Raw genomic sequence first — 26295 nt, 5'->3', positions numbered from 1 at the left:
TGGTAAAAACTCAACTCGTCGCGTTTGGAGGACAAAGAATGCTGAGTTGCATCCAAAGAACACCATACCTACTGTGAAGCATGGGGTGGAAACATTATGCTTTGGGGCTGTTTTTCTGCAAAGGGACCAGGACGACTGATCCGTGTAAAGGAAAGAATGAATGGGGCCATGTATTGTGAGATTTTGAGTGAAAACCTCCTTCCATCAGCAAGGGCATTTTTCAGCATGACAATGATCCCAAACACACCGCCCGGGCAACGAAGGAGTGGCTTCGTAAGAAGCATTTCAAGGTCCTGGAGTGGCCTAGCCAGTCTCCAGATCTCAACCCCATAGAAAATCTTTGGAGGGAGTTGAAAGTCTGTGTTGCCCAGCAATAGCCCCAAAACATAACTGCTCTAGAGGAGATCTGCATGGAGGAATGGGCCAAAATACCAGCAACAGTAGTGTGTGAAAACCTTGTGAAGACTTACAGAAAACGTTTGACCTCTGTCATTGCCAACAAAGGGTATATAACAAAGTATTGAGATAAACTTTTGTTATTGACCAAATACTTATTTTCCACCATAATTTGCAAATAAATTAATTAAAAATCCTCCAATGTGATTTTCTGGATTTTTTTTCTCATTTTGTCTGTCATAGTTGAAGTGTACCTATGATGAAAATTACAGGCCTCTCTCATCTTTTTAAGTGGGAGAACTTGCACAATTGGTGGCTGACTAAATACTTTTTTGCCCCACTATATGTAGATATTCCATAAAAAACATGCTGTTTCCAGCTACAATAGTAATTTACAACATTAACAATGTCTACACTGTATTCCTGATCAACTTGATGTTATTTTAATGGACAAAAAAAAGTGATTTTCTTTGAAAAAACAAGGACATTTCTAAGTGACCCCAAACTTTTTAACGGTAGTGTATATATAATACGTACAGTTGAAGTCAGAAGTTTACATACACTTATGTTGCAGTCATTAAACCTCATTTTTCAACCACCCCACAAATTTCTTGTTAACAAACTATTGTTCTGGCAAGTCGGTTAGGACATTACTTTTTCCAACAATTATTTACAGACAGATTATTTCACTGTATCACAATTCTAGTGGGTCAGAGGTTTACATACACTAAGTTGACTGCCTTTAACCAGCTTGGAAAAATCCAGAAAATTATGTAATGGCTTTAGAAGCTTCCGATAGGCTAATTGACTTTATTTGAGTCAATTGGAGGTGTACCTGTGGATGTACACAGGCAAGGATATTGCTGCCAGTAAGATTGCACCTAAATCAACCATTTATCGGATCATCAAGAACTTCAAGGAGAGCGGTTCAAATGTTGTGAAGAAGGCTTCAGGGCGCCCAAGAAAGTCCAGCAAGCGCCAGGACCGTCTCCTAAAGTTGATTCAGCTGCGGGATCGAGGCACCACCAGTACAGAGCTTGCTCAGGAATGGCAGCAGGCAGGTGTGAGTGCATCTGCACACACAGTGAGGCGAAGACTTTTGGAGGATGGCCTGGTGTCAAGAAGGGCAGCAAGGAAGCCACTTCTCTCCAGGAAAAACATCAGGGACAGACTGATATTCTGCAAAAGGTACAGGGATTGGACTGCTGAGGACCGGGGTACTGTCATTTTCTCTGATGAATCCCCTTTCCGATTGTTTGGGGCATCCGCAAAAAAGCTTGTCCGGAGAAGACAAGGTGAGTGCTACCATCAGTTCTGTGTCATGTCAACAGTAAAGCATCCTGAGACCATTCATGTGTGGGGTTGCTTCTCAGCCAAGGGAGTGGGCTCACTTACAATTTCGCCTAAGAACACAGCCATGAATAAAGAATGGTACCAACACATCCTCCGAGAGCAACTTCTCGCAACCATCCAGGAACAGTTTGGTGACGAACAATGCCTTTTCCAGCATGATGGAGCACCTTGCCATAAGGCAAAAGTGATAACTAAGTGGCTCGGGGAACAAAACATTGATATTTTGGGTCCATGGCCAGGAAACTCCCCAGACCTTAATCCCATTGAGAACTTGTGGTCAATGCTCAAGAGGCGGGTGGACAAACAAAAACCCACAAATTCTGACAAATTCCAAGCATGATTATGCAAGAATGGGCTGCCATCAGTCAGGATGTGGTCCAGAAGTTAATTGACAGCATGCCAGGGCGGATTGCAGAGGTCTTGAAAAAGAAGGGTCAACACTGCAAATATTGACTCTTTGCATCAACTTCATGTAATTGTCAATAAAAGCCTTTGACACTTACGAAATGCTTGTAATTATACTTCAGTATTCCATAGTAACATCTGACAAAAAAAAGTCCCCGCAGGAGGCCTTTTGGCTTTTGGTAGGCCGTTAAGAACAAATAAGAATTTGTTCTTAACATACTTAGTTAGCCTAGTTAAATAAAGGTTAAATAAAACAAATAAACAATACAGCAACAGGACACCATTTTCAGATTCCACTTCTCTGCTCATTCCAAACCATTTACCCGGAAAAGTCAACTATGTGTGTGACTTTGGTTTTCATGCAGATTGGGTCTGAACAGATGTCTGTGCTTCTTGCGTTCAAATTGTAATTATGTTCTGCACCACCCAATTTAAAAAAAATCTAGTTGATGATCCCTGCTTTAGATTCAGTTTCTGAGAGGTCAGTCCAGGGGTGTAATCATTAGTCCAAACAGTTAAACAATAGTTTCTATTGGACAAATTCATGTAGGTCCCTCCCCGTTTCATTCTGTTTGGTTCCTAGTAAATACACACCTGTTGAGACCCAACTATGACTTAAATTTCAAGCCCTTCAGTTTGTGCCCTCCCCCCAGTACTTTCCAGTGTGTCATGGAGTGCATGTTTAGAGTCTGTCACTACCAATCTGTCCCTTTGGCTTTACATCAATGGAGAGTTTGTGTCGGGGAAACCAGCCCTAGGAGTCAGTATTAAGTCTGAGAGGTCAGTCCTGTTAGAAACCAACTATGGTTTTATATCCGGCTTTTGAACTCTAGATTGAGTTCTGAGTGGTCAATTGAAAGTTATACATTAACGAACATCTGAGGGGTTTCTAGAACAGAGCACATTAAAGAGCTGGCCTGTTAGTTGTTCCTCTAAGGGTCATTCTTCTACAGACCACTCTGAGTCTCGCTGCCTCTGCTTCGTCAGACAGAGAGGTTCTTGGCACCACTCCAGCTGCTACCTGCAGACAATGGCCTGGTCCTATGCCCGTTTGTGCTGTCGTGTCTTGGTAACCTCCATGTTCACAGACAACCTTGTCTGCTAGCTTGGCCCCAGATCAGTTTGTGCTGTCTTGTCTTAGTAACCTCTATGGTTGTTGTCATGTTAAATAATAGCCTCTTCCTAGATCTGTTTGTGTTGTCATGCCAATTCTTATCGTCTTTGTCATGGCCTGGTCCCAAATCCACTGTGCTGTCCTGCCAACTCCTATAGTCATTGTCATACCAAACTGGCATGACAATAACTATAGCAGTTGGCAAGACAGAACATCGAGATCTAGGAGAAAGTTTGCAACCAAGGGCCGCAGCTCTGTGGATGAATGTGCTGTGTAGAGCCTCTCATAAGACCGAAAAAAATACACATTTCTTATTCACATTGGACAATAAAGTAGTTTGTTGTTGTTAGGTGCTACTACAAAATATTACATGACTGCACATACACACAATCTGTTTATCAACACAATCACATCTCTATCTCTCTCACTCTCCCAGCCTCCGTCTCTCATACAGATAGATGCCTGTTATTATAATGTAGCCAATGTAACATTCACTGAAGACATTTTAGTCAATTAGCAGACCCTCTTATCCAGAGTAATTTACAATTAGTTCATTCATCTTAAAATAGCTAAGTGGGCCAACCACCTATCAGCAGATTCAATACCAGTTGTAACAAACAGTTCAAGTGGGAGTATAAGTGTTCTCAACTTGGGGCGACAACAGTATTGACTCCACCCTCCTAGCACGTTGAGTCTGAGTTCCTATCTGGTGGCGTTTCGGTCAATACTCTGTTAACTCCAAAATAAAACTAATCGAGCTGTCCAAAAGCAAATAATATTTTTTTATTTCTCTGGCACTGTGGTTGTGATTGAGTATTAGGTCATAAATTGTGAGGTGGTCCTTGGAAGACAAGTGCTGAGGGATCTCTCTGTCGGAAAGCTGGTAGGAGGAGGGAGAAGTTGCTTTGTCAGCAGACACAGAGAATCGCTTCAGGTGCAAGACGGATTCTGTAAAAGTTGGGCCTATAATCACACACATTTTTGATGGACTTAAAAAATTTAAAATCTCTAAACTCTAAAAGACAAAATAGCATCATCAACTAGAATTAGGAATTATATATACAGTGCCTTGGGAAAGTATTCGGCCCCCTTGAACTTTGCAACCTTTTGCCACATTTCAGGCTTCAAACATAAAGATATAAAACTGTATTTTTTTGTGAAGAATCAACAACAAGTGGGACACAATCATGAAGTGGAACGACATTTATTGGATATTTCAAACTTTTTTAACAAATCAAAAACTGAAAAATTGGGCGTGCAAAATTATTCAGCCCCCTTAAGTTAATACTTTGTAGCGCCACCTTTTGCTGTGATTACAGCTGTAAGTCGCTTGGGGTATGTCTCTATCAGTTTTGCACATCGAGAGACTGACATTTTTTCCCATTCCTCCTTGCAAAACAGCTCGAGCTCAGTGAGGTTGGATGGAGAGCATTTGTGAACGGCAGTTTTCAGTTCTTTCCACAGATTCTCGATTGGATTCAGGTCTGGACATTCTAACACCTGGATATGTTTATTTTTGAACCATTCCATTGTAGATTTTGCTTTATGTTTTGGATCATTGTCTTGTTGGAAGACAAATCTCCATCCCAGTCTCAGGTCTTTTGCAGACTCCATCAGGTTTTCTTCCAGAATTGTCCTGTATTTGGCTCCATCCATCTTCCCATCAATTTTAACCATCTTCCCTGTCCCTGCTGAAGAAAAGCAGGCCCAAACCATGATGCTGCCACCCCCATGTTTGACAGTGGGGATGGTGTGTTCAGTGTGATGAGCTGTGTTGCTTTTACGCCAAACATAACGTTTTGCATTGTTGCCAAAAAGTTCAATTTTGGTTTCATCTGACCAGAGCACCTTCTTCCACATGTTTGGTGTGTCTCCCAGGTGGCTTGTGGCAAACTTTAAACAACACTTTTTATGGATATCTTTAAGAAATGGCTTTCTTCTTGCCACTCTTCCATAAAGGCCAGATTTGTGCAATATACGACTGATTATTGTCCTATGGACAGAGTCTCCCACCTCAGCTGTAGATCTCTGCAGTTCATCCAGAGTGATCATGGGCCTCTTGGCTGCATCTCTGATCAGTCTTCTCCTTGCATGAGCTGAAAGTTTAGAGGGACGGCCAGGTCTTGGTAGATTTGCAGTGGTCTGATACTCCTTCCATTTCAATAAAATCGCTTGCACAGTGCTCCTTGGGATGTTTAAAGCTTGGGAAATCTTTTTGTATCCAAATCCGGCTTTAAACTTCTTCACAACAGTATCTCGGACCTGCCTGGTGTGTTCCTTGTTCTTCATGATGCTCTCTGCGCTTTTAACGGACCTCTGAGACTATCACAGTGCAGGTGCATTTATACGGAGACTTGATTACACACAGGTGGATTGTATTTATCATCATTAGTCATTTAGGTCAACATTGGATCATTCAGAGATCCTCACTGAACTTCTGGAGAGAGTTTGCTGCACTGAAAGTAAAGGGGCTGAATCATTTTGCACGCCCAATTTTTCATTTTTTGATTTGTTAAAAAAGTTTGAAATATCCAATAAATGTCGTTCCACTTCATGATTGTGTCCCACTTGTTGTTGATTCTTCACAAAAAAATACAGTTTTATATCTTTATGTTTGAAGCCTGAAATGAGGCAAAAGGTCGCAAAGTTCAAGGGGGCCGAATACTTTCGCAAGGCACTGTATATATACAAATATATATACAAATATTACACTGTATAGCTTGGGACATAAAACAATGAAGATACTGTAGGCAGTGTTTTTAATGTGAGAGCTCTAGTGAGAGAGTTCCTATGTTTTTATAACATACAGTATATGGCAAATAAACTTGAAGCTTGAATTCTTTTGGTGCATGACACTCAGCTAAGAGCCAGTGAGTTAAAGCAAAGGCCCATTTCTCAGCTGTAGTGACATCTCGGACGTCCTTCAGTGGAAGACAAGCAGAACACAGTAATAATGACATGGATTCATATTTACAAAGGAAAAGTGACAGTATGTCAGCGCACACAATCAGACGCTAGGAGGATCTGGGAGGGGACAGACTGGATTGTTGCTTCGCAAACACACACAAGTATACATGAACGCGCATGCGCACACACACTTCCTTAGTTTGCTTCTGATCTGATAATGCGAGAGAAAACACTACCTTGTCTCCTGGGATCACTGCTTTTTTCAGCATGTACTCCATGCTCTCTCACACACACCTGCTGTTGACCTCCCTCATCTAAATGCACACAGCATCATGTAACTTCTATAGCGACTGCCTGGGGTGACGATAGAACGACAAGTCAGCTTCCTTTAGACTGCCTGCTGACACGAATCTAAATACTGTGTGTGTGTGTGTGAGTGTGTGTGAGTGAGTGAGTGAGTGAGTGAGTGAGTGAGTGAGTGAGAGAGAGCATGCAGTACGTGCTGAAAAAAGCAGTGATCCCAGGAGATACGGTAGTGTTTTCTTTAGCATTATCAGATCAGAAGCAAACTAAGGAAGTGTGTGTGTGTGTGTGTGGGTGGATGTCCTCCTGGAGGAGAATGTGTTCTGAGTCTTGCCTCTCAAATTGCCCCGGAGCTGCTGCCAATGCCTGCCTACATCGCGGTACTACATGGGGTACTACACGCGCCGGTACTGGGGTACTACACACGGTACTATTCTACTTCTAATGACAAAGCCATTGAACCCTGGCATACATGTTACTTCAATCAACTGTTGTTAAGGACTTCTTTCTGCTATATCAGTAAACAAATAATAATGAGTTGTCTCAGGACTCAAGGGGAAGACATCTTTAAAGACACAGGGGAAGACATCTTTAAAGACACAGGGGAAGACATCTTTAAAGACACAGGGGAAGACATCTTTGGAGACACAGGGGAAGACATCTTTGGAGACACAGGGGAAGACATCTTTGGAGACACAGGGAAAGACATCTTTGGAGACACAGGGGAAGACATCTTTGGAGACACAGGGGAAGACATCTTTGGAGACACAGGGGAAGACATCTTTGGAGACACAGGGGAAGACATCTTTGGAGACACAGGGAAAGACATCTTTGGAGACACAGGGGAAGACATCTTTGGAGACACAGGGGAAGACATCTTTGGAGACACAGGGAAAGACATCTTTGGAGACACAGGGAAAGACATCTTTAAAGACACAGGGGAAGACATCTTTAAAGACACAGGGGAAGACATCTTTGGAGACACAGGGGAAGACATCTTTGGAGACACAGGGGAAGACATCTTTGGAGACACAGGGAAAGACATCTTTGGAGACACAGGGAAAGACATCTTTAAAGACACAGGGGAAGACATCTTTAAAGACACAGGGGAAGACATCTTTAAAGACACAGGGGAAGACATCTTTAAAGACACAGGAGCAGGACATAAGAGGCTAGTAGCAGTTTGTGTTCTGCGAGGAACTCAGAGGAAATACAGTAAGTTAGAAATGATAGCTAGCTATAGGGGCATATCAAAGCCAATACTGAGGCACTTACCTTTGAGTAGGAGTAGGTACACCAGAGGACATGAACATTGTGTTGTTCATGTTGTTGGCTACTGGCTTCGGCTGACTGCAGTAAAACACAAGATTACACCACTTTATTTTTACACTGTGAACACAGACTTATACACCGAATATGGGGTTAGATTACATTACTGTAGGAGTCCTGAATATACCACCATGACTGTAAGCATTATCATACAAAACTACTGTGCTGTATGTAGTAACAAAAGATTACACCACTTTATTGCTACACTGTATGCGAAATCGTAATACATTTTTTAAAATATATATTATTTTTTATCCCTTTTTCTCCCCAATTTCGTGGTATTCAATTGGTAGTTACAGGCTCTCTCTGTTGTCCCATCGCTGTGACTCCCGTACGGACTCGGGAGAGGCGAAGTTCGAGAGCCGTGCGTCCTTCGAAACACAACCCAACCAAGCTGCACTGCTTCTTGACACAATGCCCACTTAACCCGGAAGCCAGCCGCACCAATGTGTCGGAGGAAACCTCCGGCCAAATCCTCCCTAACCCGGACAACGATAAGCCAATTGTGCGCCTCCCCATGGGTCTTCCAGTCGCGACCGGCTGCGACAGAGCCTGGACTCGAACCCAGAATCTCTAGTGCCTTAGACCACTGCACCACTCGGGAGGCCCCTCTGTATGTGAAATCTACATTGTATATTGATGCTATTCACTGGGGAGACCTGAGGGTTCCGTCTCTACGGGGAGACCTGTTTCATCATAGCACTTGATGGTTTTTGAGACTGCACTTGAAGAAACTTTCAAAGTTCTCGAAATGTTCCACATTGACTGACCTTCATGTCTGAAAGTAACGATGGACTGTCATTTCTCTTTGCTTATTTGAGCTGTTCTTGCCATAATATGGACTTGGTCTTTTATCAAATAGGGCTATCTTCTGTATCCTATTTGACTAAGCCATGCCTCCTTGCCCGGCCAACATTTCCTCATCTCCCACCCCTTCTAATGCGACTAGCCCTGATGCTCCTCCCTCTTTTTCCCCTGCCCCGCTACAAAGTTTCTCCCTGCAGGCGGTCACTGAGTCCGAGGTGCTAAAGGAGCTCCTTAAACTTGACCCCAAAAAACATACGGGTCAGATGGTTTAGACCCTTTCTTCTTTAAGGTTGCTGCCCCTATCATCACCAAGCCTATTTCTGACCTTTTTAAACTGTTTCTCCTCTCTGGGGTGGTTCCAATTGCTTGGAAGGCAGCCACAGTGCGTCCTTTATTTAAAGGGGGAGATCAAGCTGATCCTAAATGTTATAGGCCAAAAGTGTTGGAAAAACTTGTCAATCAACTGACTAGTATTCTCTCTGGTATGCAATCTGGTTTCCGCTCAGGTTATGGATATGTCAGTGCAACCTTAAAGGTCCTCAATGATGTGACCATTATCCTTGATTCTAAGCAATGTTATTGTGGTGCTATTTTTATTGACTTGGCCAAAGCTTTTGATACGGTAGACCATTCCATTCTTGTGGGCCGGCTAAGGAGTATTGGCGCCTCTTACGGGTATTTGGCCTAATTTTCTTACTACCTCTCAAAGAGTGCAATGTTTAAAGTCAGAACATCTGCTGTCTCAGCCACTGCCTGTCACCAAGGGAGTACCCCTGGGCTCAATCCTAGGCCCCACGCTCTTCTCAATTTACATCAACAACATAGTACCTCCTGAGCTCTCTCATCCATTTATATGCAGATGATACAGTCTTATACTCAGCTGGCCCCTCCCCAAATGTTATGTTAAACGCTCTACAACAAAGCTTTCTTAGTGTCCAACAAGCTTTCTCTGCCCTTAACCTTGTTCTGAACACCTCCAAAACAAAAAGGTCCTGTGGATTGGTAAGAAGAATTCCCCTCTCCTCATAGGTGTGATTACTACCTCTGTCGGTTTAGAACTTGAGGTAGTCACCTCATACAAGTACTTTGGAGTATGGTTAGACGGTACACTGTCCTTCTCTCAGCACATATCAAGGTTAAATCTAGACTTGGTTTCCTCTATCATAATCGCTCATCTTTCACCCCAGCTGCCAAACTAACACTGATTCAGATGACCATCCTACCCATGCTAGATTACGAAGACATAATTTATAGATCGACAGGTAAGGGTGCTCTCGAGAGGCTAGATGTTCATCAGATTTGCCACCAATGCTCCTTATAGAACACATCACTGCACTCTATGCTCCTCTGTAAACTGGTCATCTCTGTTTACCCGTTGCAAGTCCTACTGGTTGATGTTTCTTTATTAACCCCTCTTAGGCCTCACTATCTGAGATACCTACTGTAGCCCTAATCCTCACACATACAATACCTGTTCTATCCATCACAGTTCTGTTAAAGGTCCCCCAAAGCACACACATCCCTGGGTCGCTCATCTTCTCAGCTCGCTACAGCTAGAGACTGGAACGAACTGCAACACACACTCAAACTGGCAGCGCTGTAAAGTACTTAAGTAAAAATACTTTAAAGTATTACTTAAGTAGTTTTTTTGGGGTATCTATACTGTACTATTTATATTTTGAACAACTTTTACTCCATTACATTCCTAAAGAAAATAATTTACTTTTTACTCCTTACATTTTCCCTGACACCCAAAAGTACTCATTACATGTTGAATGCTTAGTAGGACAGGAAAATTGTCTAATTCACATACTTATCGAGACAACATCCACGGTCATCCCTACTGCCTCTGATCTGGCAGACTCACTAAACACAAATGCTATGTTTGTTGAACTGTGCCCCTGGCTATCTGTACACAAAAAAAAATAAGAAAATCATGTTGTTTGGTTTTTCTTAATATAATACATTTTAAATGATTTATACTTTTACTTTTCATACTTAAGTACTCAAGTAGTATTTTACTTGGTAACATTCACGTTTATTGTGTCATTTTCTTTTAAGGTATCTTTACTTTTACTCAAGTATGAAAATTGGGTACTTTTTCCACCACTGCAAACTGGACTGTTTTATCTCCATATCTTTATTCAAAGATTCAATCGTGGGCTGCGGTTCAAACTCATGAAAGTCACACTCTGGTCTACTTACACACTCTGGTCTACTTACACACTCTGGTCTACTTACACACTCTGGTCTACTTACACACTCTGGTCTACTTACACTCGGCTTATGCCAATGGGGGAATCCCAGTCACAAGCAAAGGAAGTTTGCAACGTAAGGCACTGAGCCCTTGTTTTAGTCGAGTTTGCGAGTGTATAATTATGTTCACTCCGGGGCCTGAAACTCCCCATAATTCAAATTTTCGACCATTGTACATCCACTAAGAAAAGGCTGCAAAAACTTAAAAACATCAATGGAGAAGTCAACATACAAGTGCAAGTAAAAACAAATGTAAAAAGGTTAGACATTGTGCTACTAATTCACATGACGCCACAAACACATCTCGTAAAAGTAATAATGTTTTTGTTTGGTTATCTTTTGGAAATTGTCAAAATAAAACAGTTTCCTTCTTCAGAAGTTCTAGCTAGGCAGGGCTAACGTTAGTTAGCTCATTAATTTGCTAGCTATCCTACAGTCGGCGTATATTAATAATTTATAATATATTTAATATAAGTAGACATGCAATCATAATTGACTGTAGCGCGTATAAAGCACCCAGTGGCTGAAAACACAATCATCGCGGGATGAATGAGTGACACATTTCTGGGTAAGGGCGGTTCATTTAAAAATAATTATTTCCTCCCTCGCCCCTTGCCCTGCAAGTGTATACTCGTCAGACGTCATGATATGTCATCAGAAGTGTCCACTTTGAGGGCTGAGGGGATAGGGTGTGTCTTTTAAGTGTTTGGACTGAAGCCATGGACACTTACTGACAGTTGTGGCTGCTCTGCATGATGTATTGTTGTGTCTACCTTCTTCCCCTTTGTGCTGTTGTCTGTGCCCGATAATGTTTGTACCATGTGTTGTGCTGCTGCCATGTTGTTTTGCTGTCATGTTGTGCTGCTGCCATGTTGTGTTGCTGTCATGTTGTGTTGCTGTCATGTTGTGTTGCTGTCATGTTGTGTTGCTGCCATGTTGTGTTGCTGTCATGTTGTTTTGCTGTCATGTTGTGCTGCTGTCATGTTGTGCTGCTACCATGTTTTGTGCTGCTGCCATGTTGTTTTGCTGTCATGTTGTGTTGCTGCCATGTTGTGTTGCTGTCATGTTGTGCTGCTACCATGTTGTGTTGCTGTCATGTTGTGCTGCTGCCATGTTGTGTTGCTGTCATGTTGTGTTGCTGTCATGTTGTGTTGCTGCCATGTTGTGTTGCTGTCATGTTGTTTTGCTGTCATGTTGTGCTGCTGCCATGTTGTTTTGCTGTCATGTTGTGTTGCTGCCATGTTGTGTTGCTGTCATGTTGTGCTGCTACCATGTTGTGTTGCTGTCATGTTGTGTTGCTGCCATGTTGTGCTGCTGTCATGTTGTGCTGCTGTCATGTTGTGCTGCTGCCATGTTGTGTTGCTGTCATGTTGTGTTGCTGCCATGTTGTGTTGCTGTCATGTTGTGCTGCTACCATGCTGTGTTTTCATGTGTTGCTGCCATGTTGTGCTGCTGTCATGTTGTGTTGCTGTCATGTTGTGTTGCTGTCATGTTGTGCTGCTGTCACGTCATGTTACTACCATGCTGGGTTTTCATGTGTTGCTGCCATGTTGTGTTGCTGTCATGTTGTGCTGCTACCATGCTGTGTTTTCATGTATTGCTGTCATGTTGTGTTGCTGTCATGTTGTGCTGCTGTCATGTCATGTTACTACCATGCTGTGTTTTCATGTGTTGCTGTCATGTTGTGCTGCTACCATGCTGTGTTTTCATGTGTTGCTGTCATGTTGTGTTGCTGTCATGTTGTGCTGCTGTCATGTCATGTTACTACCATGCTGTGTTTTCATGTGTTGCTGCCATGTTGTGTTGCTGTCATGTTGTGCTGCTACCATGCTGTGTTTTCATGTGTTGCTGCCATGTTGTGCTGCTGTCATGTTGTGTTGCTGTCATGTTGTGTTGCTGTCATGTTGTGTTGCTGTCATGTTGTGCTGCTGTCATGTCATGTTACTACCATGCTGTGTTTTCATGTGTTGCTGCCATGTTGTGTTGCTGTCATGTTGTGCTGCTACCATGCTGTGTTTTCATGTGTTGCTGCCATGTTGTGCTGCTGCCATGTTGTGTTGCTGCCATGTTGTGTTGCTGTCATGTTGTGCTGCTGTCATGTTGTGCTGCTGTCATGTTGTGTTACTACCATGCTGTGTTTTCATGTGTTGCTGCCATGTTGTGTTGCTGTCATGTTGTGTTGCTGTCATGTTGTGCTGCTGTCATGTTGTGTTACTACCATGCTGTGTTTTCATGTGTTGCTGCCATGTGATGTTGTCGTCTTAGGTTTCTCTTTATATAGTGTTGCTGTTTTTCTTGTTGTGATGTGTGTTTTGTCCTATATTTAAATTTTAATCCCAGCCCCCGTCCCAACAGGAGTTTTTTTGGTAGGCCGTCATTGTAAATAAGAATTTGTTCTTATTAACTGACTTACCTAGTTAAATATATATATATATATATTAATTTTTTTAAGTATCCCACCCCTACCTTGTCACAACACAACTGAGTACTGATATCATAATAGTATTAGCATACTGTTCGTTTTTCCTAAAATGTTTTCAAAGAATGTTCAACCTTTATAGTACTGCATCATATTTTCATCAGTATTTCTCTTAATAAGCAACTGAATTCATGATTCACTCACAGTACTACTAATGAGTGAGGGGGCACACAGGTGGTCAGCAGAGTATTAACATGGAGATCCAATATTAGAACCCCCAGAGTCCAGCTAATAACTTGAAGGCACACTTAAGCAATAATGCTTGAGGGGTTGTGGTATACGGCCCGGGCTAAGGGCTATTCTTAGGCGCAACGCAACGTGGCGTGCCTGGATACAGCCCTTAGCCATGATATATTGGCCATATACCACAACCCCCCCCCCCCCCCCCGAGTTGCTATTATAAACTGGTTACCAACAAAATTAGAGCAGTGAAAATTGATATTTTGTTATACCAGTGGTATACAGTCTGATATACCACGGCTGTCAGCAAATCAGCATTCAGGGCTCAAACCACTCAGTTTATAATACTAATATATTTTTAACTACTTTTTTTAAACCTCCATATAAAATCCCAAGTCCAAAAACAATAAAAGAGTATGTTGATCCAGTTCAGACAAGGAAAAGGGGAATGTTATAGGAATATAGTGTCCCTAAAAATATATCTCTAGTTTAGTAAAATTCTGACAAGTTAAATCTCATCTCAAATATTTACGACTAACAATAGTGTAAAAAGCCAGTGTCCGCTTTCATCCAGGACCCTAATACTATAATAACTGAGATAAGGATATAATGAGAGGATATAATGAGATCTCACTCACCTCCTTTAGAAGGTAGAAAGCAACAGTCCGGCTAGCCAAATACAGCCAACCATTCAAGCGCTGCTGTAGCCAGCTGCCTACCCTGGTCCGCTCTGCTCTTAACTGAGCCAGCAGCATCTTAATGAACTACACTGCTGCTGTCTCCAAGGAGACCCAGCAGTCACATGACTATGACGATACAGTCCCCTCCTCTCCTCAATTCAATTTAAATTTAAGGGGCTTTATTGGCATGGGAAACATATGTTAACATTGCCAAAGCAAGTGAAATAGATAATAAACAAAAGTGAAATAAAACAATAAAACAATTCAAAAAAATAAAAATAATAATAAAATAAACTTTTTCTCAATACCGCACTTCATCTCAACCTCTAAATAGACTAGATTTTTTCTCCCATCATTTTGTTTTTGTCATTCTGTGAAATAAATGCATGACTGCCTTCTCTGACAATGACATTTACATACAGTGCCTTGCGAAAGTATTCGGCCCCCTTGAACTTTGCGACCTTTTGCCACATTTCAGGCTTCAAACATAAAGATATAAAACTGTATTTTTTTGTGAAGAATCAACAACAAGTGGGACACAATCATGAAGTGGAACGACATTTATTGGATATTTCAAACTTTTTTAACAAATCAAAAACTGAAAAATTGGGCGTGCAAAATTATTCAGCCCCTTTACTTTCAGTGCAGCAAACTCTCTCCAGAAGTTCAGTGAGGATCTCTGAATGATCCAATGTTGACCTAAATGACTAATGATGATAAATACAATCCACCTGTGTGTAATCAAGTCTCCGTATAAATGCACCTGCACTGTGATAGTCTCAGAGGTCCGTTAAAAGCGCAGAGAGCATCATGAAGAACAAGGAACACACCAGGCAGGTCCGAGATACTGTTGTGAAGAAGTTTAAAGCCGGATTTGGATACAAAAAGATTTTCCAAGCTTTAAACATCCCAAGGAGCACTGTGCAAGCGATAATATTGAAATGGAAGGAGTATCAGACCACTGCAAATCTACCAAGACCTGGCCGTCCCTCTAAACTTTCAGCTCATACAAGGAGAAGACTGATCAGAGATGCAGCCAAGAGGCCCATGATCACTCTGGATGAACTGCAGAGATCTACAGCTGAGGTGGGAGACTCTGTCCATAGGACAACAATCAATCGTATATTGCACAAATCTGGCCTTTATGGAAGAGTGGCAAGAAGAAAGCCATTTCTTAAAGATATCCATAAAAAGTGTTGTTTAAAGTTTGCCACAAGCCACCTGGGAGACACACCAAACATGTGGAAGAAGGTGCTCTGGTCAGATGAAACCAAAATTGAACTTTTTGGCAACAATGCAAAACGTTATGTTTGGCGTAAAAGCAACACAGCTCATCACCCTGAACACACCATCCCCACTGTCAAACATGGGGGTGGCAGCATCATGGTTTGGGCCTGCTTTTCTTCAGCAGGGACAGGGAAGATGGTTAAAATTGATGGGAAGGGGATCATTCTGGAATGATGGGATCATTCTGGAAGAAAACCTGATGGAGTCTGCAAAAGACCTGAGACTGGGACGGAGATTTGTCTTCCAACAAGACAATGATCCAAAACATAAAGCAAAATCTACAATGGAATGGTTCAAAAATAAACATATCCAGGTGTTAGAATGGCCAAGTCAAAGTCCAGACCTGAATCCAATCGAGAATCTGTGGAAAGAACTGAAAACTGCTGTTCACAAATGCTCTCCATCCAACCTCACTGAGCTCGAGCTGTTTTGCAAGGAGGAATGGGAAAAAATGTCAGTCTCTCGATGTGCAAAACTGATAGAGACATACCCCAAGCGACTTACAGCTGTAATCGCAGCAAAAGGTGGCGCTACAAAGTATTAACTTAAGGGGGCTGAATCATTTTGCACGCCCAATTTTTCAGTTTCAGTTTCATTCCACTTCATGATTGTGTCCCACTTGTTGTTGATTCTTCACAAAAAAATACAGTTTATATCTTTATGTTTGAAGCCTGAAATGTGGCAAAAGGTTGCAAAGTTCAAGGGGGCCGAATACTTTCGCAAGGCACTGTTCGTGTACAGTTCCTCCGCCCAGGCAGCGCTGACACTTATCCAAGGCCCATTACATAAAAGGCCTTTCATATACAGCACTATACTATCCTCTGAGAAGTAAACCATCAAACCTTTCAGCAAACAGTGTACAAATAGAACTCCTATTTACTGAGTGGTATTAAGAGTAGTGGGGGAAAAGACTCTTATATAAAAGGTTTAAGAATGACGTGCTCTGAGAATCTCTCTCTCGGCAGGTAAAACTCCGTATATGTTGTTCTCTAGAGCTAGATGGTGTCCATATTGATTCTGTCCCTGCTTACAAACATCTGGACAGACCGAAAGCTGTCTTTTAAAAAGCATACCGATGACTTAGTTAAGAAGCTAAGAATAGAAATGGGCTTCTTTTCTAGAAGTCGGTCCTGCCTCTTGCTAAATAGTAGAAAGCAGATTATTCCGTTGACTTTCTGCCACTTCATTAAAGCCGTCAGATGCAGTTTCTTATAAAACACACTGCTCTTTATTACGGGAGACATGTTTAGTACTCATCACTGCATTCTTTACCAGAAAGTTGGATGGCCCTCTGTGATGCCATCACTGTATTCTCTACCAGAAAGTTGGATGGCCCTCTGTGATGCCATCACTGCATTCTCTACCAGAAAGTTGGATGGCCCTCTGTGATGTCATCACTGCATTCTCTACCAGAAAGTTGGATGGCCCTATGTGATGTCATCACTGCATTCTCTACCAGAAAGTTGGATGGCCCTCTGTGATGTCATCACTGCATTCTCTACCAGAAGGTTGGATGGCCCTCTGATGCCACATAGGTTGATACATGAAAACATAGCAATGTGTAAAGCCCTTTATAAAAAAGTCCCACTGTACCTAACATCACTACTAAACCTCAGATATAGGAGTTACCACCCCTGGTCTCAGGGATTGATAACTCTGTAAAATCCTTTGGTGTCGGAGTTAGGTAAATCAGCTTTTAGTTCTTGGGCCTTATTTGTGGAACAATCTTCCAAATGTTATTACAAAATAATGTTTTTGTGCCTGTAGAGCAATTCAGAAAGCTGATTGAGGACGTTATTACTGATGATGATGATGATTATAATTGTTTTAAATGTTGCTTTGCATTTTGTATTTATATTTTGATGTGTGCATTTTCTGTCATTTCTTTAATTCAAGGCTCATCTGTAAAAGGGACCTTGGTCTCAGTATGACTCCCTGATAATGATTTCAGTCACACGTGATGTCACAAGTTCCCATCACAACGATCCACAACCCAATGAGAGGTGCCACAGAGGTCAAAAGGTCAAATAATAAGAACAAGTCAACAGTATATTTAGGCATTCTATGATCAAAGTTCTGCAATGAGCTAGCTTAGCGTTGTCACGAAGAGTGGACATCTAATGGCAATGTATGAGATTCTACTCATTGTGCATTGCTTGTGGCATCGAGGACAGAGAAGAGAAGGCTGTACTTTCATAAATGTCCCCTAGCTTTCATATCAGTCTCGCCTCTATTCCTGGTGAGACATCTCTTTCCTTCTATTTCTGACTTCAGAAATCAGCTTGAAGGAAAGCATTTGGAAATAATATATGCAATCTGCAGGCTGCAAAAAAAAAATCTAATGAATCCACTACTTCAATCAAATCGTACTCACAACAAAGTGAATTGCATAGCTATTTCCAATTGCAATGACACTATTGACAAAAGGAATAAAACAACATGAGACAATCGCACTAGAGGTCGACTGATTATGATTTTTCAACGCCGATACCGATTATTGGAGGACCAAAAAAAGCTGATACCGATTAATCGGCAGATTGTTTTTGTTTGTAATAATGACAATTACAACAATACTAAATGAACACTTATTTGAAATAGTACCTGCAAAACACCTGTCTCAACGTCAACAGTGAAGAGGCAACTCTAGGATGCGGCCTTCTAGGCAGAGTATCTCTGTCTCGTGTCTGTGTTCTTTTGCCCATCTTAATCTTTTATTTTTATTGGCCAGTCTGAGATATGGATTTTTCTTTGCAACTCTGCATAGAAGGCCAGCATACCGGAGTCGCCTCTTCACTGTTGATGTTGAGACTGGTATTTTGTGGGTACGATTTAATGAAGGTGCCAGTTGAGGACTTATGAGGTGTCTGTTTCCCAAACTAGACACTCTAATGTACTAGTCCTCTTGCTCAGTTGTGCACCGGGGCCTCCCACCCTTTCTATTCTGGTTAGAGCCAGTTTGCGCTGTTCTGTGAAGGGAGTAGTATACAGCGTTGTACGATATCTTCAGTTTCAAGGCAATTTCTCGCATGGAATAGCCTTCATTTCTCAGAACAAGAATAGACTGATGAGTTTCAGAAGAAAGTTCTTTGTTTCTGGCCATTTTGAGCCTGTAATCGAACCCACAAATGCTGATGTTCCAGATACTCAACGAAAGAAGGCCAGTTGTATTGCTTCTTTAATCAGCACAACAGTTTTCAGCTGTGCTGGTTTTCTAATGATCAATTAGCCTTTTAAAATGATAAAAACTTGGATTAGCTAACACAACGTGCCATTGGAACACAGGAGGGATGGTTGCTGATAATGGACCTCTGTACGCCTATATAGATATTCCATAAAACATCTGCCGTTTCCAGCTACAATAGTCATTTACAACAATAATGTCTACACTGTATATCTGTTCAATTTGATGTTATTTTAAATGAAAAAAAAAAAGGCTTTTCTTTCAAAAACAAGGACATTTCTAAGTGACCCCAAACTTTTGAATGGTGGTTAACAATTTTTTTTTTTAAGGCATACGTAGCCTACATATCAATGCATACACATAAACTATCAAGGACATTTAAACACCGTCATTCTAATTTCACTGTTTCCTTTCGGTTCAGGCCTACTAATACAAATTCAGGACATTTCAAAAACGTCTTTCTCTCAGAATAAATGTGTCCTTATTAGAAAACAGAAGACTAGATCAACATCCTAAATGGCAGCCATTACATCTAGCCATGTCTTTAACACTGCAGCCAGAGTTCCATTTAAACACCATCATCCTAATTGCACTGTTTCATTCATTCCCTTTATAGTGCACTACTTTGGACCAGGGCCAATAGGGCTCTAGTCAAAAGTAATTCACTATAGGGAATAGAGTGCCATTTGGAACCACCTTTAGGGCTTTGCTAAAGATAATTTGAGATAGTGGATGTTTTTCCCAAAAAAATGTATTCCAAAAAGGGTTCCAGGGAATATTACTGGAAGGAAGAGCAATGTAATTGCCTCAGATTTTAAATTTAAACATAAAAATTAAGAAGTAGAATCCATGTGCAAAAGAAACGGAACATTGTGCCATCTGGTCAGAGCCGATATGGTGATGAGAGAGTCTGGTTTTATGAGATTTACTTCTAAGGCTGAGGTTTAACAGTCTGAATATTACTTTTCAGCCCCATCTAACTTCATTATGGTCCATAATACTGCACGACTCAGACTCATTCCCTGCTGTCACCACATTCTGATAACAATTGTGTGTTTGGTTTGGTTGAACCCAGAAACTAGTTTTCAACATCATTCCTATTTAAAAGGGAAGGGAGGGATAGAGGGAGGGAAGGAAGGGAAAGTGATGAATAGAGGGAGAGAGGAAAGAAGGGTGGAGAAGAGAGGGATGGAGGGAGATGACAGCCAGGAGAGGGAGGAACTCTGAATAACCCTCATCCTGCGTCAACTTTTACTGGGACTCCAAAATAGCAACAAAGCAGTACACTAACAATAGCCTGGTTCCAGATCTGTTTGTGCTGTCATGCCAAACAATCATATGGTAGGAGTAAGCAAGAAAGCACCAATAGATCTTTTGCCTACTCCAATGTCATTGTCAAGTCAGACTTCATGTTTTCCATGACAATTCCATAATGAGTTGGCAAGAAACCAGTAACAGACTGGCATCCAGGCTACAGAAACTAGCTATAGGCTATAGCAAATCTGGTTACTAGTGGGGCATAGTCAACTTGAGGTCAGTTTTAGCTACAATCTACACATGTAAGGCAATATACACTCACCGGTCAGTTTATTAGGTACACCACCCCATTCATGAAAATGGATCGCTCCTACAGACAGTGAGTCAAGTAGCTGTGGCTTGCTATATAAAAGCAGGCAGACAGGCATCGAGGCATTCAGTTACTGTTCGATATGGAACACAGTAGATATTATTCTGAAATAACATGAAATGTACAGAAATGTAACTTCGGTTATGTGACAGCCAGTAGGATATAAAACTGTTTCTATAATGATTTAAGAAAGGCTTCACAACCAAAGCCTTAGATTTATAGCAAAGCTCCCGCTCCAGCTTCATTACATAACAAACAACGAGTTGATGGGGACCAAAATGTTGTTCAAAGCACCTACAGAAATAGAATCACTTAGAACCGCTTTTCAAAACACCCAATTGGCAACAGAGCCTTCAGAAAGTATTCATACACCTTGACTTATTCCACATTTTGTTGTATTTCAGCCTGAATTCAGAATTGATCAAATATATATATATATTTTCTCTCTCACCAATCTACACACAATAGCCCATGACAAAGTTAAAACATGTTTTTAGAAATGTTTGCAAATTTATTGAGAATGAAATACAGAAATATATCATTTATATAAGTACTCACACCCCTAGGTCAATACTTTGCAGAAACACCGGCGAGTCTTTCTGGGTAAGTCTAAGAACGTCCCACACCTGAATTGTGCAACATTTGCCCATCATTACTTTTTAAAATGTTTTTATTATTCTTCAAGCTCTGTCAAATTGGTTGTAGATCATTGCTAGACAACCATTTTCAGGTCTTGCCCTAGATTTTCAAGACGATTTAAGTCAAAACTGTAACTTGGCCACTCAGGAACATTCACTGTCTTCTAGCAACTCTAGCGTAAATTTGGCTTTGTGTTTTATGTTCTCGTCCTGTTGAAAGATGAATTCATCTCCCAGTGTCTGGAGGAAAGGGAACTGACCCAGGTTTTCCTCTAGGATTCTGCCTGTGCTTAGCTCCATTCCATTTATTATTATTTTTACCTGGAAAAACTCCCCAGTCCTTAACGATTACATGCATACCCATAACATGATGCAGCCACCACTATACTTGAAAATATGGAGAGTGGTACTCAGTGATGTGTTGAGTTGGATTTTCCCCAAACATAACGCTTTGTATTCAGGACAAAAAGTGAATTGCTTTGACACATTTCTTACAGTATTACTTTAATGCCTTGTAGCAAACAGGATGCATGTTTTGGAATATTTTTTATTCTGTACAGGCTTCCTTTTCACTCTGTCCATTAGGTCAGTTCTCTTACCACAGCCATTAAGCTAACTGTTTTAAAGTCACCATTGGCCTCATGGTGAAATCCCTGAGTGGTTTCCTTCCTCTCCGTCAACTGAGTTAGGAAGGACGCCTGTATCTTTGTAGTAACTGGGTGTATTGATGATACACAATCCAAAGTGTAATTAATAACTTCACTATGCTCAAAGGGATATTCAATGTCTGCTTTTTACATTTTTACCCATCTACCAATAGGTGCCCTTCTTTGCGAGGCATTGGAAAACTTTCCTGGTCATTGTGGTTGAATCTGTGCTTGAAATTCACTGCTCGACTAAGGGACCTAATAGATAATTGTATGTATGGGGTACAGAGATGAGGTAGTCATTCAAAAATCACATTTAACACTTTATTACACACAGAGTGAGTCCATGCAACTTATGTGACTTGTTAAGCACATTTTTACTCCAGAATTTATTTAGGCTAGCCATAACAAAGGGGTTGAATACTTATTGACGCAAGACATTTCATCTTTTCATTTTTAAATAAATTGTAAACATTTCGAAAAAACAATTCCACTTTGACATTATGGGGTATCGTGTGTAGACCAGAGACAAGCAAATCTATATCTAATCCATGTTAAATTATGGCTGTAACACCCCACAATGTGGAGAAAGTCAAGGTGTGTGAATAGTTTCTGGAGGCCCTGTATATAATCTAATTACTTAGAATATAATATATCATTATATTTCTATGCAAGCACCCATCTCTCAATAAACCAATGTAACACATCAGCTTTCTCACATATAACTAAATAATCATGGCCCTCCAATCTTAGTGAGAAACTATTGACAATGCACCATCAATTGGCAGCGAGCTTGAAAGCCAATGATTTTATCCTATGGAGTTTGGACAACTTACAGTGCAGCACTTGATGACATCAGAGACAGATGGACTCTCTTGGTGAAGTAGACATAAGAGGGCAGTTTCATGGACACAGATTAGGCCTAGACGTTCCATGAGCAATTTCCTTTGAACATGCTCTTTAGTCTAGGTGGGCAGCTCCCACGCAGCCCAGTCAAAGCTCTTCTCTGTCCTGGCACCCCAATGGTGGAACCAGTCTCCCCCTAATGTCAGGACAGAGTCCCTGCCTATCTTCCCAAAACATTTGAAACCCTACCTCTTTAAGAAGTATCTTAAAATTACAAAACAAAAAATTATAAGCACTTACCTTTCCCTACTAGCACTCACTTTGGTGACAACTACCTTGTTGAGGGAAAATGAACTTACTATGACTGTGGTATGTTATTTTATGACCTAGCTATCTTAAGATGAATGCACTAGTGGAAGTCACTCTGGATGAGAGAGTCTGCTAAATGACTCCTGTAAATGTATGTCTAGTACTAGGCTTAATCTGTGTCCAGTGGTGGTAGAAGAGTCCAAATGTACTTACACAGTGTGTGGCACGCTGTCCTGGGGTTTCTCTAACTGCTCAGGGAACACTGGGTGAGGTAGCTCTCCAATGGGGACGCAGCCCAGAGACTTACTGATGGCGTGACTTAGCTTTTTAGCTGGAGACTTCTGGGAGAGGCAGAAACAAGATGGTGGACATCGTATTCACTATTTTTTATTATCACGGTTAGGGGTTCATTAGAATTGAATTCGTTCCATTCAGGACATTCGGTCGATTCAGGAAGTAAACGGAAATTCCAGTTTACTTCCTGAATTGATTGAAGTGAAATGGAATTGACCCCAACCCTGTCTGTTATAATGTGGAAAATGCTTATAGAAGTAGTGTAAAGAGATGTATAGTAATTGACCTTAACTATTTCTAAAATACCCAGCTACATTATGCAATGCATAGTGTACCGAGAATTACAAGGTTTTTTCATGCAGAATGGGACCGAATTCACAGTTCTCTTTGCTTTGTCCGAGATGTTTTCTCTGACAATTGAAATAACCTTTTTCTACTTCCAAATATGCTCAGCCATTTCATTCTGGGCATGATGCCCTCAAAATAAAATAATCATTACCATCCTGATCGCAGGCACACAGAGTTCAGGATTGGATTTGGAACCAGTGTAAATCATTCTCCCAGCTTCAATTTACATCACACTGATTGAAAATTGGGAGAATGCTGGCATTGGCATAGCATTCAATTTAATTAGCTGAAATGAGTAAAAACCCATTAATCAGAATATTTAAAAAGGTTAGTTCATGTAGAAACAAGCCTAATGCTCTGCTTATGTATGCAGGTAGAAACAAGCCCAATGCTCTGCTTATGTATGCATGTAGAAACAAGCCCAATGCTCTGCTTATGTATGCAGGTAGAAACAAGCCCAATGCTCTGCTTATGTATGCATGTAGAAACAAGCCCAATGCTCTGCTTATGTATGCAGGTAGAAACAAGCCCAATGCTCTGCTTATGTATGCAGGTAGAAACAAGCCCAATGCTCTGCTTATGTATGCAGGCGGCTATTGGATTGTCAGAGCGCAAAGGAAGGCTGAATCTTGGTATTCGATGAAACTATCATAACTTATCTTTGGTGTGTATAAGTGTGATTGTGGGAGGTGGTCTCTTTCTCAAAGGACTGTCTCCTCTTCACCTCCTCTCCTTCATTGTACTGACCTGAAAGAACTGAGCAGCTGAAAGCCAGTCTAATAATGAGCTTCCACCATATTGTTTTCACCTGTCCATTCTTTTTCCAACCAGTGCAGATGAAGGGGAGGAGAAAAGGACAGGAGGGATTTTAATAAGCAATTGAGAGAGAGAGACTTTGTGGTTGCCGTGCCTACCCAAGAGGAGTGCTCCTTCATCTGATGCTGGTTGCTATGGGGACCATTGGCATGGCCACGCCAGAAGCAGCTTTGACAGAGTTGGTAGCCATGGCACTGTTGGCACCGGTAACGGAACCCCATCATACTTTCACTCCGGCAATAAGAACATTCCACGGGATGGAAGGCTAGAGGAAACCACCGAGAAATGGTTAGTAGGTCACTGATGAAATGTTGATACAGTGAGACATAACATATAAGATTTATTATAAGACATTTTAATAGCACATATATGCTTAAAAATAAGTTATAAAGCATTATACCTACAGGTTTTAAGTCAAATCTTACCCCATTTCTCGATACAAATGCTTAGATTAGAATGACTATAATTGGTGTTCGGCAAATCACTGTGAAAATAAAGTCAAGAGAACTAATAACAGGGGAAACGTTACCATTTTCAACATTAGCAAGTCGGTGCATGAGAGGTAGCCACACGAGACACTGGGGGGGAGGATCTGCCATCAAAATGTCCAAAAACGTGTTCAGCAAGATCTTCTTCTATATTCAGTTAGACAGAGAATAACTTCTAAATAGAAACACATCATCATTGGGCTCTGGTCAAAAGTAATGCAGTATATAGGGAATAGGGTGCCACTTGGGACGTAACCCATAGTGAATGAAATGGACACCACTGCAAAAGGTAATCTTCAATAATAGATGAACGTGCCCTGCTTATTGCAGACGACCTTTTGGAGAGTGATTTTTTTATGGTCTGTGGACTGTATTTACAAGGTTCATCCCTCATCCTATGCCCTCTTGGTATGTCCAACCTACCTGCTGAGGGAAGCATGTCCGTACGGAGTGTTCTGTGTATCCAAACGACGGGCCCTCGAACACAGCTGTGGGCAGCTTCAGAACTTCACGAAGAAACTGGTCAAACTTAGCAAAGGCCATCACACCATTAGAGTCAGAGATCTGGGAGAAGATACCTGAGAGAGAGAGAGAGAGAGAGAGAGAGAGAGAGAGAGAGAGAGAGAGAGAGAAGTAGAGAGGGAGAGAGAAAGGTGGTGAGTACACCAGATTGATGTACAGTACATCAGTTTACATACATCTACACCATTTCTACAATGTATTGAAGATGAGCTATGATCCTTCTTCACACTTCCATCTTAAACTACAACAACGTTAGTGCTAGAAATGTGACTCAACAGCGTCCCTTTGTGTATAATTTATGCAACTGCGGACACTGTAGCCCAGGGGTTCTCAAACTTTTGGGGCCACGTACCCCTTTGGTTAAAGCAAATTCATCAGGAAACCAGTTTAAAAATCAGAACACAAATCAAGTAAGATTAAAAATATATATAAGGATAATAGGAATTTTACTTAAGTCTCGGGCCCTGGAAAGGAACATTTTAAAGGCCTTCCACTTGGCATTGGAGAGAACATATTTCAGTTTAAGCAAATATTTCAAGATAATATCCTACAATTTTTTTAAAACAACACAGAGAAAACGTTTCAGTTTTTAAGCTTAAATTACAGTGCCTTCAGAAAGTATTCACACCCCTTGACTTTTTGCACATTTGTTGTGTCACAAAGTGGGATTAAAATGTATTTATAAAAAAAAATGGTCAACTGTCTACACAAAATACTCTAATGCAAAACTAACATTTGTAAAAGACTTACGAAAAACACTAATATATCTTGATTAGATAAGTATTCAACCCGAGTCAATCAATTTTAGAATCACTTTTGGCAACGATTACAGCTGTGAATTGTTGGGGAAGTCTAAGAGCTTTCCACACATCTTTCCAAAATTCTTCAAGCTCTGTCAAATTGGTTATTGACCATTGCTAGACAACCATTTTCAGGTCTTTCCCTAGATTTTCAAGACGATTTAAGTCAAAACTGTAACTCGGCCACTCAGGAACATTCACTGTCTTCTAGCAACTCTAGCGTAAATTTGGCTTTGTGTTTTATGTTCTCGTCCTGTTGAAAGATGAATTCATCTCCCAGTGT

General features: G+C 41.1%; 1 protein-coding gene across 2 annotated transcripts in view; it reads right to left on the bottom strand.

The window, feature by feature from the left end:
• The window catches only part of LOC110505843 (dystrobrevin beta), a 65015-nt gene that overhangs the window by 25089 nt on the left and 13631 nt on the right, over nt 1-26295 (bottom strand). The window contains exons 6-10 of one of the 2 annotated variants that reach the window (XM_090221280.1): nt 25114-25268; nt 24732-24834; nt 24301-24467; nt 22958-23085; nt 7754-7828 (exon numbers count right to left, since the gene is read on the bottom strand). In XM_090221280.1, coding sequence (XP_090077406.1) covers nt 7754-7828; nt 22958-23085; nt 24301-24467; nt 24732-24834; nt 25114-25268 — 628 coding nt within the window. Of the gene's footprint in view, nt 1-7753; nt 7829-22957; nt 23086-24300; nt 24468-24731; nt 24838-25113; nt 25269-26295 lie in introns of both variants that reach the window. The other variant, XM_090221279.1, reaches the window with a different exon arrangement.

This window comes from Oncorhynchus mykiss, chromosome 25, assembly GCF_057628025.1.
Source record: "Oncorhynchus mykiss isolate SJ-2025 chromosome 25, ASM5762802v1, whole genome shotgun sequence".
NCBI classification, from domain to species: domain Eukaryota; kingdom Metazoa; phylum Chordata; class Actinopteri; order Salmoniformes; family Salmonidae; genus Oncorhynchus; species Oncorhynchus mykiss.
Note: the sequence above shows the minus strand (reverse complement) of the source record. Positions and strands in the feature narration are given on the sequence as shown.